The sequence below is a fragment of the Streptopelia decaocto genome (assembly GCF_964273445.1).
Source record: "Streptopelia decaocto genome assembly, chromosome: 7".
Lineage (NCBI taxonomy): Eukaryota > Metazoa > Chordata > Aves > Columbiformes > Columbidae > Streptopelia > Streptopelia decaocto.
Window position 1 is genome coordinate 18,896,776 of NC_138661.1, and position 16,446 is coordinate 18,913,221.

Below are 16,446 nucleotides of genomic sequence, written 5' to 3' on the forward strand. Positions count from 1 at the left end.
GTTGGTGCGCGGCCGCGGCGTGCGCGCCGCCGTGTCCCCGCCGAGCCCAGCCGGCCGCGCCGCGGGGCCGCTTCCAGCCCGAGGTGGTCCCGCCGGGGGCTTCCGGGAGGCGCTCGAGCAAGGACTTTTGAGTGCGCGCACACACACACACGTATGTGCGAGCAGGAGGGTTGAAGAGGCGCCGCTCGGTGCGCAGGGCCGCGCGGAGGGGGGCGGGCGCGGGGAGAAGTTGCGTTCCCGGCGCGGCGGGGCCGGTGACATCTGGCCGGCATTGGCGGTATGCGCGCTGCCGGCCGCCCGCGCCCGCCCCGCCGGAGCAGTCCCGGTCTCCTAGCAACGCCATTGATTGGCTGCGGCGCCGGCCAATGGGCGCCCGCCCCCCCGTGCGACAAGTACGGTGGGAGCGCTGCGCGGGGGGGCCTCCCTGGTGCCCCCCGCCTGGGTCGCTCCCCCGTCGGGCTGCGGGTGAGGCGGGCGGCAGCGCCCGGTGCGGGCGGGCGGCTGTACAGATACTTGGAGGAGCACCCGCAGTTGGCAGCGAATTATAAATGTTCGCCCAACTGCGGGCTCTCATGTGACCGGCGCTCCTTTGTCTGGCGGCGGGGCGCCGCGGCAGCCGCCACGGGCCTCGCTAACACCCGCGGCCCCTCCGCACACACACCCCGGGCGCAGCCCCGGCCGGGCGCGTCCGCCTGCGGGGCAGCCCCGGCCACCCCGCCTCCCTCCCTGCCTTCCTCCTGGCCGCGGCGGTTCCGCTGGGAGCCGTTCTCCGGGCGGGCTCCGCCGGGCTCCCGCAGGCGCCGGTGCCGGCCCGAGGGGGCTCCGCGGCCGCGCAGTCACCCCCTGGCAGCCGTGAGGGCCGCTGCGTGGAGCGAGGAAAAAGAAAGTAAAAAGAGAGGAAAAAAAAGGAAGAGGGACGGTATGATGTGGCCCTTTGGGAGGATACTGGCAAATAAGCAAATTAAACAGAAAGAGAGCAGCGTGTTGTCATAGCAACAGTGCAATTAAATTACTTTACTGTCAGCCATCATATAATTTTCCTGTTTAGAAGCCCATGGGACGTAACTTCCATTTGGAGTCAAAGTTGAGTGTGTGGCATAGGTAGGCGATGCCGGTGCCCCCGGACGCCGGCGATACTCGTGTTTACCTTCTGGCTGTGCTGGGTGCTGCTTTGAAAGCTGGGAAGCGGGACCAATGTAAGTTTGGCCTTCCAGTGTTTATATCTGCCTCGGTATTTTTTCCTCTTCCAGATACTTGTGTAGAACCACACATTCACGGAGCTTGTTAGGTGGTGCTGTGTATTAGCAGGCTTCTGTGCATAGAAGTTCCATACATTTCTTCTTTTAGCAGTGGCTGCTTTGGTCTAAAGTGTTCATAGAAAGACCCCAGGAACTTTCCTTTTTCATTTATTGCCCTTTTATAACAGCTAAAATATACATTTTTTCTTTTCCACAATGGCTGTCTCACTCTTTTTTTCCTGTAGGTACATGGCTCATTCAGTGGTTACCTGTAGTTTTTTTGCTCTTTGTTTACTATATCAAGTGTGTGACTACATGACTTCAGGGAATTACTGAGGATATGTTGTAGATATAGGGAATCGTTTTGTTCTTGTTCAATGTTTGTGAAGGAAGTTTTGTCATTTAAAAATCCATTATTAACTTTTTTCATTTCATTGCTATTCATGTCTCCAGACCTAAATCCTGGCAGTTTTACTGTGTGGAGGAACTGAATGTTACTGCTCACAGGTACCCCCGGGGCCAGCTGGTGCAGCACCCTCAGCAGCTCATCCCACTTCTCCCAGGCCACTGTTGAGCATTACAGCAGCCTTTCTGACTCTGTTTCCTGCCATGTTTGAAATACAGTTCAGCTTATGTTAAAATCTTCTCTGTTTACATACATTTTTAAAGTGCTCTATTCCTCTGGCGCTTGTTTCCTGCGTCTTGGCCCTGGTCCCAAAACTACTGTGCATTGCTTTCCTTCCTTCTCTCACCCTTGCTGATTTTGAAGTTCTTCTGTCATTTTTGAGGTTTTTTGCAACTCTAGTCAGATTGGATGCTTGTCTGCCTCAGCCTTTAGCCAGTGTGGCTTTGATCACAGTCCTGTTGAATTGTTCTCAAAAGTGAAACAGCTGAGCTTAATCTGAAGCAACTGGCAGTAAGCCTCTCTATTTTTTTTTTTAATTTAAAATTTTTTTTTTAGTTTACGTGCTTATTAAAGTAATACAATCAGAGTATTCTGTTATTTGATACACATATTCATTATGAAAGGGACATGTCTTTAGGATTTCCTGTGTGAGGCTTCATGTGCATGCGGAACTGAGATGTATCAGGATTATCATCTTACTCCATTGACTGAAATTTTTTGCCATGTCCTGACTTTAGGTTATTTTACTCAACAGTTGTAGATGACTGTTTATGGGAGTCAGTAATATTTAATACAGATGACAAAAGTCTGAGTGACTAGTTAGGGAAAAGCTGTCAAAATTTTATGCAGTATATTTCTGTGAGCTAACTTTTGTCTCTATTTCTTTCTCCCCTTCCTTTGGATTTACTCTCCAGGAATTGCTGTCTAAATGGGTCCAGTCATGCCTCCCAGTAAGAAGCCAGAGGGCTCAGGAATTAGTGTTCCCAGTGGACTGAGCCAACGTTACCAAGATAGCGATTTATCAAAGGCACTTCACGATGACGAGGACCTAGATTTCTCTTTGCCTGCCATCAGATTAGATAAAGGGGCCATGGAAGATGAAGAACTAACTAATTTGAACTGGTTACACGAGAGCAAGAACTTGCTGAAAAGCTTTGGGGACTCGGTGTTACGGAGTGTTAGCCCCGTTCAGGACATCGGTGATGACACGCCACCGTCTCCTGCCCACTCTGACATGCCCTATGATGCCAAGCAGAACCCCAACTGCAAACCTCCTTATTCCTTTAGCTGCCTCATATTTATGGCCATTGAGGACTCGCCAACCAAAAGACTGCCTGTAAAGGATATATACAACTGGATCTTGGAACACTTTCCGTATTTTGCAAACGCACCCACTGGATGGAAAAATTCTGTGAGACATAACCTGTCCTTGAATAAGTGTTTTAAGAAAGTGGACAAAGACAGAAGTCAGGTAAGTTTGGAACTACGGAAACCTATCTGACTCTGAAAATATTCACCTGCTAATCCTAGAACATGTCTGTAACAGTGAAATGCAGAATATGCAACGCTGTCACTGGTAATGTAGTTCATTAAATTCAGAGAGCAAACATTTCTTTAGCATGGCTCATTCTGATTTTATTAAATTCATTGTCTAGACATCTGTAAGAAAGTACTCGGGGGGTGTGTGTGTTTTTTCTTTTCCCCCCAGCTGGTGTCTTCATGCATAGTGGTTAAATATTGTTTTTAGTTATCATGCTGTGGTAATGGTTTCCAGCTATACTAGATGAATGTAATCATGTTATAAATAGGCTGCGTGCTGTTCTCGGCTTATACAAATGTATAGTGAAAGGGTGTGCCTTATGTAGGAGTCCATCGCTTTTTCCCTGGTCTGTGTTGTAAGCTGAAAAATCTTCTGTTTCTTTTAAACAAACAGAAGTAGTTCTGAATTTTGGTGATGAAGTTTTGTTCCATTTCCAGCAGGTTTTGAAGAAACTGTTCAATGAGAGAGAGAGGTCAGGCATCAAAGGTGAAAGTTGCCATTCACTGACATTTCAGTTATTCTCTCCCCGGGCTGGTGTAACTTTTGCAGCTGGTATGGTGGCAGAAGCCTGGGGAGCACATTTTTGCTGCCGGATCTCTGCTGTTGTCTGCCGGTTTCATTGCTGGATCCTGAGCGGTGTGTGCGGGCAGAGCCCGTGTGTGAGGGGACGGGGCAGCTCTCAGCGCAGCCTCTGCGCCTCAGGCTGCCTGGCAGCCGGTGTCGGTTTCCGAAGGGGGCCGTCTTCAGAAAGCGGTGATCTGCACGGATCTTTGGCAAAGTACGGGTATGCTGATAAAAATATCAGCTTGCAGATTAATTTCACAGTCCTTCCCACAGGTTAGTGAAATAAATAGTGGGTAAAATGACATCACTGACCCTCTGGCTCTAAAATTGGCTGAAGATTAGAAAGTGGACACTTTCTCCTGGCAGAAACAATAGATGCACTCAGCTTTTGTATTTCAGTGAAGTAAATGCAACTATTGTCTTGGAACTGGTTACCCTGAAACTAGACTTCTGTTGGTGGTGCTGTTCTCCCTATTTTGGGTGTGATTTAACTTTAAATGCTGTGGAATAGGAGCTCAAGTAACTCTAGAGGAAGGGTCGTACGTTACCCTAAACTAGCAACTTTTCATTTTAGATTGCTGTCATTATTTTCATTTTAGATTACTGAACTAATGAAGTTAAGTAAACTTAAATAATTCTCTGGAGCTTTCATTTTTTAAAGGATTGACTCGTTTATCTTCCCCTCCAACCCCCCCACCTTTAAATGCTGTTCCATAGAATCTACTGTCCACAAATTGATGATCACATACTGTATGTTGGTATTTTTGTAAATTAGTTGCTGTGACTGATTGTGAGATTAAAAAACCTGTTCCTGAACTGGAACATTTTGTGTAAAAGAGAGTCTTAAATTCTTCTTTTGAAGTGAGACTATAATAACAAGTGCCACACTAGACTTTTATGATCCTGTCCCAGACCATAAGAAGCCTTCACACAATACATTTAAAAACAAAACCAAACAAACAAAACCAAACAAAATGCTGTAACTGGCAAGGCATGTGTTTAACATTACCGTTTGTGTTTTGTTCTATCCTTCTTCCTCTGTTTACAAGTTGACTATTTAGAGTACAGCTTCCTTCCTATCAGGAACTTGTCTTCGTGTCTGTCTGTCAAATATCCAGCAGTCTGCTGAGCTCATGTGAACAATACCACGACGTGCTGCTTCTCCACAGGGAAGTGGCGGAGCACAACGCATGACTAGTCACCTCTGTCTCGAATTTGTGATTGGAGCCATGGTTACATAGCTAGACAACAAGGTGTGGTGGGAGGCCTTGCCTATATGAATAACGAGGTGGGGTTTTATTCATTCCTGGAAAATCCCAGGTTATGAGAAATAATTTCTCCCATCTTCTGGAGATGCTAATAACTGCAGGTAGCCAGTGTTACAGTGAATGAGATGAGAATTTTGAATGTAAAATGCACCAAGGCAGGTCATTTAAATCTCCTGCTGGGTTTTTCTCGTGTCTTGGCCAAGGGACATGGCAGACAGTCCCAAGCGCAGAATTGACGCTCTGTCCGAGTTGCTGAATCAGGTGCTTGATAGCTAATTGTGGACTTGGAAAGTGGTAAACGTCAACTGCTGGCTTTGAAAATACCTTCATGTGTGTGCAGATGCACACTTGGGGTTGATTTGAGTACCTTGCAGCCAGCATCTCTGCTGTTCAGAAGAAAGGTGTCTGTCCATCAAAAGGGTTCTCCAGTTTAGGGCTGGGGCTTGGGGCATGGGAAGGGGCGGACTCCCCACCGTAAGGAATCGTTTCATGCCGCTTCTTCCCCTTTGCAGCCACATTCTGCAGTTTGCAGTCTTGGAGTCTGCCTGTCTTACTGTTTTTATGTGGAGAGAAAAAAAAAACCCAAACATTTAGCAAATGGTATTTTATAAAATACTAACAAGATAGGCTCTGAAACATGTACAGTGTGAGGGGAAGGAGTTAATCAGTGCTGGGAATTGAAAGCATTTGCCAGTTGATGTGCATTGACAGACTGTGAAAAGCTAGAAGCTTTCCCTCTCATAGTTGTGCTTTCCAGTGTTTGTTTGTGTAGCCTTTCAGTAATCATTTTTCTAAAAAAGTTCTGCTGAACACTTAGTTCTTTTTTGAATTCCCTTTGCATAGTAGTTTTCTCGATTTTGGGCTCCAGCAATTCATATTTATGGAGCTAAATATGTATTTAGTAGTGTGCAGCCTTTTCTGCCTGTGTATGAATGCTTGCATTTCCTGATGTGAGATCCTTGTAGCAGGAAGGAAAAAAAAAGACTTAGAGGCTGCATCGCTTGAGTTTTTTATTTGCCCTGCCCTGGTGCTTCCAGGTCTGGTGTGGAATGCTGGGAAAATACATTTTTCTCCTTGGGTTTGTTTATGCACTGCTGCTGTTCCATTTCAGCTGCAATGCCATCAGGCTTACCTGGCAAGCCAGCAGAGTGACTGTTAATGTAACTTTGCGATGAGGCTGATCGTTTGGATGGAGACAGAGAGCCAGGCTGAAGAAGGGAAAATGCTGAGCACTTGATTGTACAAACCTCTTTGCATTGAGCTCAGCAGTTTAATAATAGTTGGCCAGAGTATGAAGTATCACATGATGGGGAGTAGATGAGGAGTTCCCTGTCTTTGTTTATACTGCCGGACCTGTGAATTCAGTCATTCAGATTAATCCTATTGTGAACATACAGATCTAAATGTCCTCTAGTGTGTGTCCCATTTAGTACAGCCCGTTAGCCCATGACTGCCCTGACTTCCCTACCATCTGGTCCTTGGCTATAGAGAGGAATTTTTCTTGTATATGTGTCTCCATAGCAACGAGTTTGCAGTTGATATGGAAAGTAAGCAGTTGCCCTAGCAACGGAGTTACTGATGTGGCAGCTTCTCTGCTTGCAGGGAAAGGGCTAAGCTAGTTCAGACGCATTATGTAGGTTTGCTGTAATTTTAGCTGCGCCCACTAGTGCTGCTCTATCTAAGGGTCTCTTGAAAAATTTTGTTACAAGCCCTATTTTTTTCCCTCTTGAAGATTTGTTTTATTCATGTAGGGATTCCTGCTTTGCACAAAGGCTGGTAAGATGGTATTTTCAAGCCGTGCAATACATCTGTGCCTTTTATGAATGGAAACTTTCTTGATCAAATGAGCGGATGAGAGGAAAAGATGTTTGACCTCCTTGGCTTCTCTGCAATTTTTTTGTTTCAGTGAACAGCCCACAGCTATAGAAGCCAGGGCTCTTGTCCCATGCTCCTTTCTGCTATTCTGCTGTCTTTCCCTGGTCTCTGTTTCTTCAGGCATCCAACCTGTCAAGAGGGTTCCTCTTTGTGTCTGCTCTGCATTGTGTGAGATAAGGGGATGCACACGTGCTCCTGGCTGTGTGCACGCTGAAGAAATTCACGTCTCTTAAAGGTTTGTTTGGCACTTGTGCTGAGGGACGTCTTAATAAACATGCAGTGAGGGTAAAGGATATGTTTATGGTGCTGGGAGAAGAAAATTCTCCTTGCTTGATGCGAAAGTTATTCTTAGAAGTACATGGTCCATAACTGGGTCATGGAGATCCAGCCAGGCTCCTCCTCCGTCTGGAGCAGGCTCTGAGATCTGAGGACTCCCCAGTGGTCCTTGTGCTCTGCGAGAGCCGGCGTCCAACTTGTCCTCATCTAATGCACTGCCTTTGCAAGTGTGGTGCGATGGCACCTGCCGAGGGGGCAGGAGACTTTCCAGGAGTCCCTCCTGCCAAAGCCTTTCCTCTGATGTGATGATGTCTGGGCTTTTGACAAGTAAAAAACCCCACAGAAAGATAAGCGCTAGCTGGAGTGAGAGGAAAAAGAGCCTGCCTGTTCTTCATTAGACTCTCCTAATCCAATCTGCATATACACAAAGGCAAGGGACAAGGGAGCCTGTCCTCCTTCTTTTAGCGTTATTATTCAAGAAGATCTGTTGTGAAAGCTCGGTGGCACTCTGGGGATAGAAATCATCTCCTCCATTTTTAGTGTTATTATCACCTAGACTGACCCAAATAACACAAGCGTCAGAATTTCACTGCATTTATAACATCTAGTGGAGCTAAAGTGTAAAAAACCAAACAACTCCTCAGATTCATGTTAAGGACTTCAGATTATGTTGACTCCATTAATAAAATAATGTCCTAAATAAGCTGATCCAACTGCTAATTTCTCAAACTGTTAAAAGGAAACGTTGTCTTTTTAAGCTGGAATTCATCTAGTTTAACATGAAATCCATTTTCTCATACTGCAGTCTGTCATAGTAAAAAGCTCTCTAGCATCAGAAATTTTCTCTTCAAATGGATATTGAGGGCAATGAGGGTCATCTCATTCCAGAGCAATAATAGAAGTCTCTAGAACCATACTGTTATATGTGGGTTCCAGATATCAGACAATTTATGGAGAGCTTTTCTTGAACCCTTTCAGTTTTATTTTTGAAGTGCAAACCCAAGAAATTATACAGAATATTTAAATAATAGATCTCCTAAAGCTGTGGGTGGAAATAACATGGTTCCACCTGGTTGACTTTACATCAGAGCTTACTCTTTGTGGTGGAGTCTGCCTGCATTAACTGGTTGAGAGCTGTACAAAGCATAATCAGTTCTTTTTCACATAATGAAGAAGAGCTGGCAATATCCGGAGAGTCCTCTGAACCTTATATCTAAGGTATTTATGTTATGTTGCTCTTGGTTAAGATAGCCTGTGGGCAGGCGCCCTGGGAGGGTAACTGGCATGTTAGTTGCACGTTGACAGTCTATTGACCTACCAGAGGTGATGGGCTACTTAGTTTAAATAAACTGGAGTAACTGGCCCTGTCTGTGCTCCAAACCCAGGGCAAAGGTGACAGAAAGTGTCTTAAGCAGTGCTGAAGGAGCCCCGGCAGGAAAGCGGGAGTGAGCCGCTCCTTCCCTGTTGGGCTCGGGCTGTGGTGGGCTTGATGGGTCTGTTTTTCAGCTGTGTGACAGCTCCCTTGCTCCTGGCTGTTTGCTCCAGCACCTTCCTGGCACATGAACTTCTGTGTTTCTGTGTCAAACCACAGATCTGGTGAGAGATCCGATCCGGCTGGATTTTTATCTTTCTCTCTTTTAATTCTTGAGTCTCTTTTCAGCTGAATTCCCCAATTCAGGTCACAGTGCAGTCCAAGAGACTGCAGAGATGATGGGGGAGGCTGGGGAATACCTCTGGTTGGGATGCTGAGGAGGCAAGCCACTCCTGACAGAAGAAAGGCCTGATGGAGGCTGGCAGCTGCAGGGAGAGTTGGTGCAGGACTGCTTGATGGGGTAATGGATGTGATCCGTACTACAAGCTGAAGGCTAGAGTGAAATCAGAAAATAAATTTAAATACAATGGAAGGCTTTCTTCTTCTGGAGACTTTTCTTTTGTTTTTCCCCTGGGAGCAGGACTGTGCTATTTGTTGTTCAAGTGGCCTGTGTTAGCAGCTCTTCATGGTGTTTTACAGCTGATTTAAAGTGATCAAAATCTGGGTAGCCACCATCAGGCATGGCCCCAGCCCAACCTGGCCCCCTGTTCCCTTTGCTGGGGGATTAAACAGATCCAGGGCTGTATTGCAGTCCCTCTTGAGCTCTTACTGGCACATGTGGCACCATGCAATGAGCTGGCTGAAAACTACTTGTGTTTTTGTTTGGGTTATTTTTCAATGGGCAGATTTAGTTGGATTTGCTTTCTGCTCACTGCTTAGCTCATGGTCACTGTGGTCAGAAGAGCAGCAGTGCCATTGCAGGCCGTGGGCTCAGCTCTGTTTAGTCTGGGATGAAACCGTGCCCACAGCGTTCAGCCAGCTCAGAGCCCACCCGGCGGCAGCAGAAGATGGGCAAGGGTGGGGGTTGCTCTTACCTGCTAGAGTGCAGTCTGTGGGGCTGCTTGTTTATTCATCAGATACGTGCTTGGTGCCAGATTGGGCCCATATGACATGGGTGAAATGGTACTAAGAAAACTGCACAGGTATGTGTGCACATGCTTGTTTTCCCTCATTTTCTCAAGGTTCGTTTTTTTTCTGTTGTCGAAGAGGTGGTTCTGAGAGGAGCTGTGCTGTGGATTCTCTGAAAAGCTGTTATGGCAGAGGGAAGGATGTCCATAACATCAATTGTCAGGCTTTCATGTGCTGCTGTCCTTACGTCCTCATCACCACCTAGGTTTCTTCCTAATTGTTAGAGAGCTAATGAACTGCCCTTGTCACTGCCAGCAGAGGAATCACGGATCCTGTGGCTGTGCTCTGGTTCGAGCACAGGAGGCCTCGATAATGGTGGGGCTGGAGTATGTACATACACAGGAGACCTTTACATGTCCGGTAACAAACGCTGGCCCGGGGGAATCCCCATGAAATGCCTGTGACAACAGACAAGACGTGCCCCCAAGCACCGGGGCCATGATGATGGTTGTGGCTGAACATCAGAGATGACCTGGGCCTGCTGGACATGCTTCTGTCTCACGCTTCCGTTCTTCAACAGAACATCAAAGAATCCATTTTAATTATGAAGGATGTGTCCCTTAGACTTCCCCCTTCCTTTACTAAAAGGGGAGTGGAGTGTTTTACATTGGCTGAAAAAGCACAGCAAATTGTGCTGCATGGCTTCTTTTCTTCGGTGAAGATGTTGTGAAAAAGCATTTAAAAGACTTGATCTTAATTGGGCAGTTGAAAATAGTTGAGGAGTTGAAAATACTCTTCAGGCAGCCTGAAGTAGCCTTTGAGTTGCTGGAGAAGCTTCTTTTCTTTGCTCTGGTTTCAGGCAGTTGCTGTGTCCCCCTCGCTGGCCAGGGTAGCTGAAGCCCTGGCTCTTTCAAGACTGGGCAGACCATTGCTAGTTGAGGTCCTGGTGCAAGCACCATATGTAGCTGTCACAAAGCAATATATCATGATGCAGTTTATCTTGTGAACACATTTGCTTAAAGAAAAGCCCCTCATGCAGCCTCTGGTTACACTTTGCTCACTAAGCGTCTAGGGACAGACTGTACTGCATGCTTATAGGTGTTTTTTAAGCTAATAAAGATTTCTGTCTCTAAGTATTTGTTTTGATTCATAATTTTGAAGCAGTATAAGTAAAGTATTCTGTCTTCTAGGGAAAGGAAAATAGCGACAAAAGTTTGCTTTAATTAGACATGTATAAATCTTGCTGATTTTCTCATTCTTCTGGTTTAAGTCAGTTTGGTTTTAAGTAGTTTAAGAACAATGAGATTTTTCTTTCTTCAGTAGTAGCAACTGGCTTGTTGTCATTCCATATTTAAGTTTTGATCTCAAGGAAATAACGGTTTAATTTTGCTTCTTAACATCTGCCATTCAGTGTAATGCCCAGTTGGTTTAAGTCCCTTTCCCAATTATTCCACACCTGCTCTGGTGTGTCAGAGCTGGCCAGAAGCAGCATACCTGCTCGGCTCCAGAGCCAGGAAATTATTACTGGTGGGCTGGGGAAGAGAGGAGGTTCCAAAGTGGATTGTTAGGCAGTGCCTAACTGAGAAGCAGCAGAGAAATGCAGGCAGTTGGTTCAGGTGTGCTTATGAGTCTCTGTCATTGACACTTGTGCTCTGAAATCCTTAAAGGTAAAATTGATCTGTATGTTTGCTTGAATGCTTCTATCGGTCTTGTATCTTAGTTTCTCTCACTTCATTCCTCCGTGTGTGTTTTCTCTGGTTTGGAAGAATTCAGGCACAGAAGTAACACCTTTATCTTTGTGGAGATGAGGTGGCTCTTCTGAAGGAGCAGAAACGTTGTTGCTGTTGGATGGTGGCCCTGCGAGTGGCTGCTGGGACTCCTGCTGTTCCGCAGAGTCTGGCTGGCTTGGGACTAACTGGCCTCATAGATGAGGGCGAGGAGCACCTTCCTCAGCGGTGCTGCATTTAGCGAGAGCTTCTAGAGATGGTTTCCCTTTGAGAAAAATTAGTGTCCAGGACTGAAGTTCATAGTGATTCTTGCCTTTAATTGCACAAGGGAGTACAGAATGCCTTGGCACTGCCGTGCCATCGTGTCCGTGATTCCTCTTAGCCTGCATCCAGATCTTACTGGCCAAGTGGCTGGAGCTGCTGAGATGCCCAGTAGTTGAGACACGGCACCCACACCATGCTCACGATTGCTGCCGTGTCTGGTTGTTTAGTGGAGATTACTGCAATGCTAATAAAACTGTGGTTATCTTTTCTGGAGAATAAGCACATTTTTAACAGTCTGGCTGCTGACAAGATTTATCTGCTTGCTGGCAACTCAGCTGGCTTTTACAAAGTCCTTAATTTCTTGTAGCTGTAAGTGGTGTCAGACTCATCAACGAGAGAGGTCATGTGAGATAAGCAACAGTAGGGAGGAGGAAGGGGAGTGACTTTCTTACTTTGGCATAAGTTTTTTTTCTTCCTGAATTTTTGGTAGGTCACTATTGGCTCTTCCTAGGCTGGAACATTAGTTGTTTTCTTCTGTTCTCCCACCAATTTGGACTCCTGAATGCAGAGGAGCTGCTCTTAATTTACTCTTGAGTAAACAACAGCAGAACTGGGACTGAGGTCTGTGGAAAGTAGCAGTTGTGGCCATAAATGATGCCTCTGGATCTTACTGAGTTATCCATAATAGTAATTTTGGAGACAGTACATTTTAACTTGTTAGTTATGTTCTCCAGATTCCATTCTGGGTGTTATGGAAACTTTGTCCTGCGAACTGATGCAGGAATTTGTGAGAGGACTTATTCCAAGGATCTTAAATGTGAGTGGGTTTTTCCTTGCCACAGTAGAAAAGAAGCCAAATTGCTGCCCTCAGCCAGTGACTTAAGATACCAAAACACTATCTACGGCATGCTGAATTGCTGTATTTTGTTGCAGCAGTGAACGGTAGCAATTTACCACTAGCTGAGTACTATCAGGATTTTGAAAAGACAGTGTAACTTGCTGAAAGACAGCTGTTGGTAAGCAGCGGAATGAACAGGCTTATGTATGGGAAAGCCCCAATGGCATGGAAAAGTGTCTATGGCAGTACGTGGAGCAGAAACTTATTGATGGGATTTTGCACGAGAGAATCTAGTTGAATGCTGGATTCACACTCATTCAAGTTATGAGCAGAAAATTTAGCTCTGCTCCAGAGTTATATTTGTGAGATCCCATGGCTGCCTACTGTGGGAAGATGGTTCATTGAGATGAAGCAACTGTTGTAAATGTTTTTCTGAGTATACAGTTGAAAAAAAATGCCCACAGTGCAACTTCCAGGGGCTGCAGGGGTTAATACAAGACTAAGGTTAGGTACTTGGATACCTTATCTCAAGCTTTCATTTATGTATTTTTATCTCTTTTCCTCACCCTCTAGAGTGGAGAGTGGGAACACACCTCTCCTTAAGTTATGTGTGTTCTGGTAAAAACAGGGAAATTGTGAAATGCCCTAGTTTTAGATTTGAGGAAGGGGGGTAAGCATCGTTGTTAAGTGATATAGAACATAAAACACAGCAGTTTTGCAGTTAGATGTGTTTTCTTTGAATTGTTGAGGAGAACTAAACTGTTCTTGCATGGCTTATCTTTAGGAGTAAAGTCCTTGCCGTGCAGGAGAAGCTGTATTTGCGATATTCTCCTCAGTGCCACTGCCTTGCCGGGGCAGTTTGTGCACAGCCCTCTCCAGCACTAGAATAACAAGCACTGCACTTCCAGAGATCCTCGCTGCTCCTGGGAGCACTTCAAAGCCTTTTGGAGAGGAATGTTTGACGCCTTTAAGAACTGCACGCTGCCGGCTCAGGTGGAGCTACAATTACACTTAGACTTTGAGAGAAAATGGTACAGAGCTCCTGGGTCAAAAGGTATTTAGTTCTGCAGGAATCCCCTTCAGACATTATATTTATTTATAAATTTAACTGGAAATAATGATATGATTCTTACATAATTCCACCCTTTCTGAAGTACTTCAGGACTAAGGAGCTGTAGCTGAGTAGTGTAAGTAATTTGTTGGCTTGCTGCAAAGCTAAGGTAGGAAGAAATGCATGGCGTGCATGAGAAATGCAAGTTTTCAGCCTTGTCTTGGGAGAGACGGGAAGGTGAGTCGGGATGTGTCCGAGGTGGTTGGGAATCAGACCAGTGCTGGCGCTTTTAGGGTTGCATGGTTTGTTTTTGAAGCAGTCAGATGAACTTGTCCAAAATGTGTGTTTGTTGTTGTTACGCCCCCTCCCCCCAATTTGGCAATTAAAACGTAGTGCATTTATTGTTACATAATTACTGTGTTGTACTAATTTATTTGTGTTTTCTCTCTCTTATCTCCTTTCACTACAGATGTTTTCCCCCTCAGTGCTCACCATTAAATACACAAACCTTGCTCGTCTAACAGAGGGTAGATTTGTTTTTTACAATTTTATATAAAGTTCTAATACTTTCTGGACTTTTGGCTGCACAGCAGAGAAAGAGGAAAGAAGCTGTCATAGAGACAAATTGCACAGAAGACTCTGTACAGTGCTATCTCCCAGCTGTTGAGACAAATGGGATTTTATTGTTCAGGCTGTACCTCCTTTTCTGCTTAAATTAATTCATTTTTTTCTATCTGTATATGTGTGTCTACAAAAATATATTTTATATATAAAAAATATTACATAGTCATTGTTTTTTAGATCATCCAAACACTTACAAGGTAAAATGGGAGCAAAAAGTAGTATGGATTTGGGTTGTCACACAGAGGTTTCTATCTACTCGTATCTCTGCATTAGGAAAACAAGGTGCTGTTGTGGTGATACATCTCTGCAAAATTTCCTTGGGACAGATGTGTTCTGTTGCCACAACTGGTTTCTAATTAGTCTAAACAGATCACTCTAAATTAAGAGTCTAAATAACCTGAACCATCTCTCTTGCTTTTTCCAAAACAAACCAGCACTTCAAATTTAGTGAAACACCTCTACTTTGATGAGCTTTTTGTTCTTTCAGGTTTTGCTAAAACACCTGTGAAACTTCACTGCCTTTTGGGCAACACTGCTTTTGTTCATAGAAATAAAGTTGCTTGTTCTTGGCTTAGCAAGTCTGCTTTGATGTCTTATGTGCAGTTGGCTTTTAGAGCTGAGTAATTTTGAGTTTGGAAATGCAGAGATGTAATTATGAACCTTTCCATTAAGAGACAAGCTTTTCTGACACTCTTGTTTGAGAAAAAATATAAGATTTTTGTTTAGAAAGCTTTGATTTTAATTTGTAGTACTGAAATTGTAGGAAAGATCTTGCTTTCTCATCCTGTTTTTCTGCTGACTGGGAAAAAATAGGAAAATGTCCTCCCCCTCCCAGCTACAATACTTACATTAGTTTAGTTTCAAAGTAAACATGCTTATGATCTAACCACTTTTGCTAATTACCATCTGCTCCTTCACCAGCACTTGAGTCCCTCTCACCCTCCAGTGTCTAGTATGCCAAAAATGTGTTTGTCTGGGCTTGAGCTGACAGGACAAGAGTCCGTGTCTTAATTATGGCAGAATTATCCACTTGTGTGCCACATCAAATTTGATTTATTTCCCTTGCAATTTATAAAACAGGGTTCACAAACTTCATGTTGGATTTGCACTATGCATCTTCGATTTAGACATGCAATAAAAAGGGAAAGAATCTGCTTCATCAGTAAATTATTGGGTTTTTTCCTGTTTTGACTATCTGTTGATTCTTGTTGTTTCATATCAGGTGATCCCGAGGGTCTCTTCCAGCTGAAATGCTTCTATGATTCAGTGGTTCCAGAGGTGGTTTAAATGGCTATTCAGTCCATGCCATGTGTAGTCTCTGCCTTCTTGCACTGTATGTGGAGACATGCTTTTGTTTGGAAAGGGAGGGAGTTCTCTGCCCAAATAAATTCTCTGTGTTGCTTGGCTTTTAACTTAGCCCAAGTAATGGTAGCAGCTAGGGGGGTGTGTGTGTACTAATACAGACAGAAATGATGGGGGGTGGGGGGCGCTATTTATATAGAGATTTGGGCCTTAAAAGTTATTAAATCGTCTTAAAAGTCATGTTGTTGTTTAAAGTAGTGGGTGAGGAGGTGTGTGCCTTATTTTAGAGCCTTTAAGATCTTTTGCAAGCTCTTTTATAGAAGTGAAGATGGCTGGCAAGATTTTGGTTTGGTGTGCCCCCGTCACCATGATTTTGCACCATCTCCTGACTTTCTAAGAGAAACACCTAGAGTCCCAACATGCTAAAAATGCTACAAATTGGCAATTTTAAAGCCAGATTCTGGAGGTTACGATAAAGCTGTAATCCGTCAAGTTTCTTTCCAACTCTTGTTGGTGGTGTGTTTAGTATCGCCTTAGAGGCTCTGTTGCAAGGCAAAAACAGCAATTAGACAAACCCTGTAGATTATACGTTCTGTAGATGTCAGCATTTGTGGTCCCTGGTGCAATTATGAGGAGAAAGACCCTTTGGAGGATGCCAGCCCTTTTCCATAGGTTGATGCTTCAGAGCTAGCACATCTGGCCTGCTTTTGTGGGGCAAGCAAGCGATGGTGGATTTTAAGACCACCAGCATGCTCAAGGGCTGGTTACTGTTTTTCAGCAGCATTTGGTACATCATGCAGCTCTGAAAGGTAAGATCACTGCTGTCAAAGTTCTTTGGCATCAGTAGGAGGAATGGAGTCAATTATAAGGTTCCCCTTTCTTTTTGCTCAGCCTTTGGGTAAGGGCCTTCAGCAGTTTGGACCTAATTTTCTAGCTATGTGTTTTCTCTCTAAGGGAGTTTGTACGTTATTTTTTGTTGCTTCTCACATTCAGGTATTCATTTCCGATTGCTATCTTTGTCGGTTTTCCCCTC

General features: G+C 44.7%; 1 protein-coding gene across 5 annotated transcripts in view; it reads left to right on the plus strand.

Moving 5' to 3' along the window:
• Positions 1 to 16,446, plus strand: part of FOXN3 (forkhead box N3) — a 215,121-nt gene that overhangs the window by 76,850 nt on the left and 121,825 nt on the right. For 4 of the 5 annotated variants that reach the window (XM_082059171.1, XM_082059170.1, XM_082059173.1 and 1 more), the window contains exon 2: positions 2,559 to 3,115. In XM_082059171.1, coding sequence (XP_081915297.1) covers positions 2,573 to 3,115 — 543 coding nt within the window. In that variant the 5' untranslated portion in view covers positions 2,559 to 2,572. Of the gene's footprint in view, positions 1 to 803; positions 1,197 to 2,558; positions 3,116 to 16,446 lie in introns of those variants that run through there. The other variant, XM_082059172.1, reaches the window with a different exon arrangement.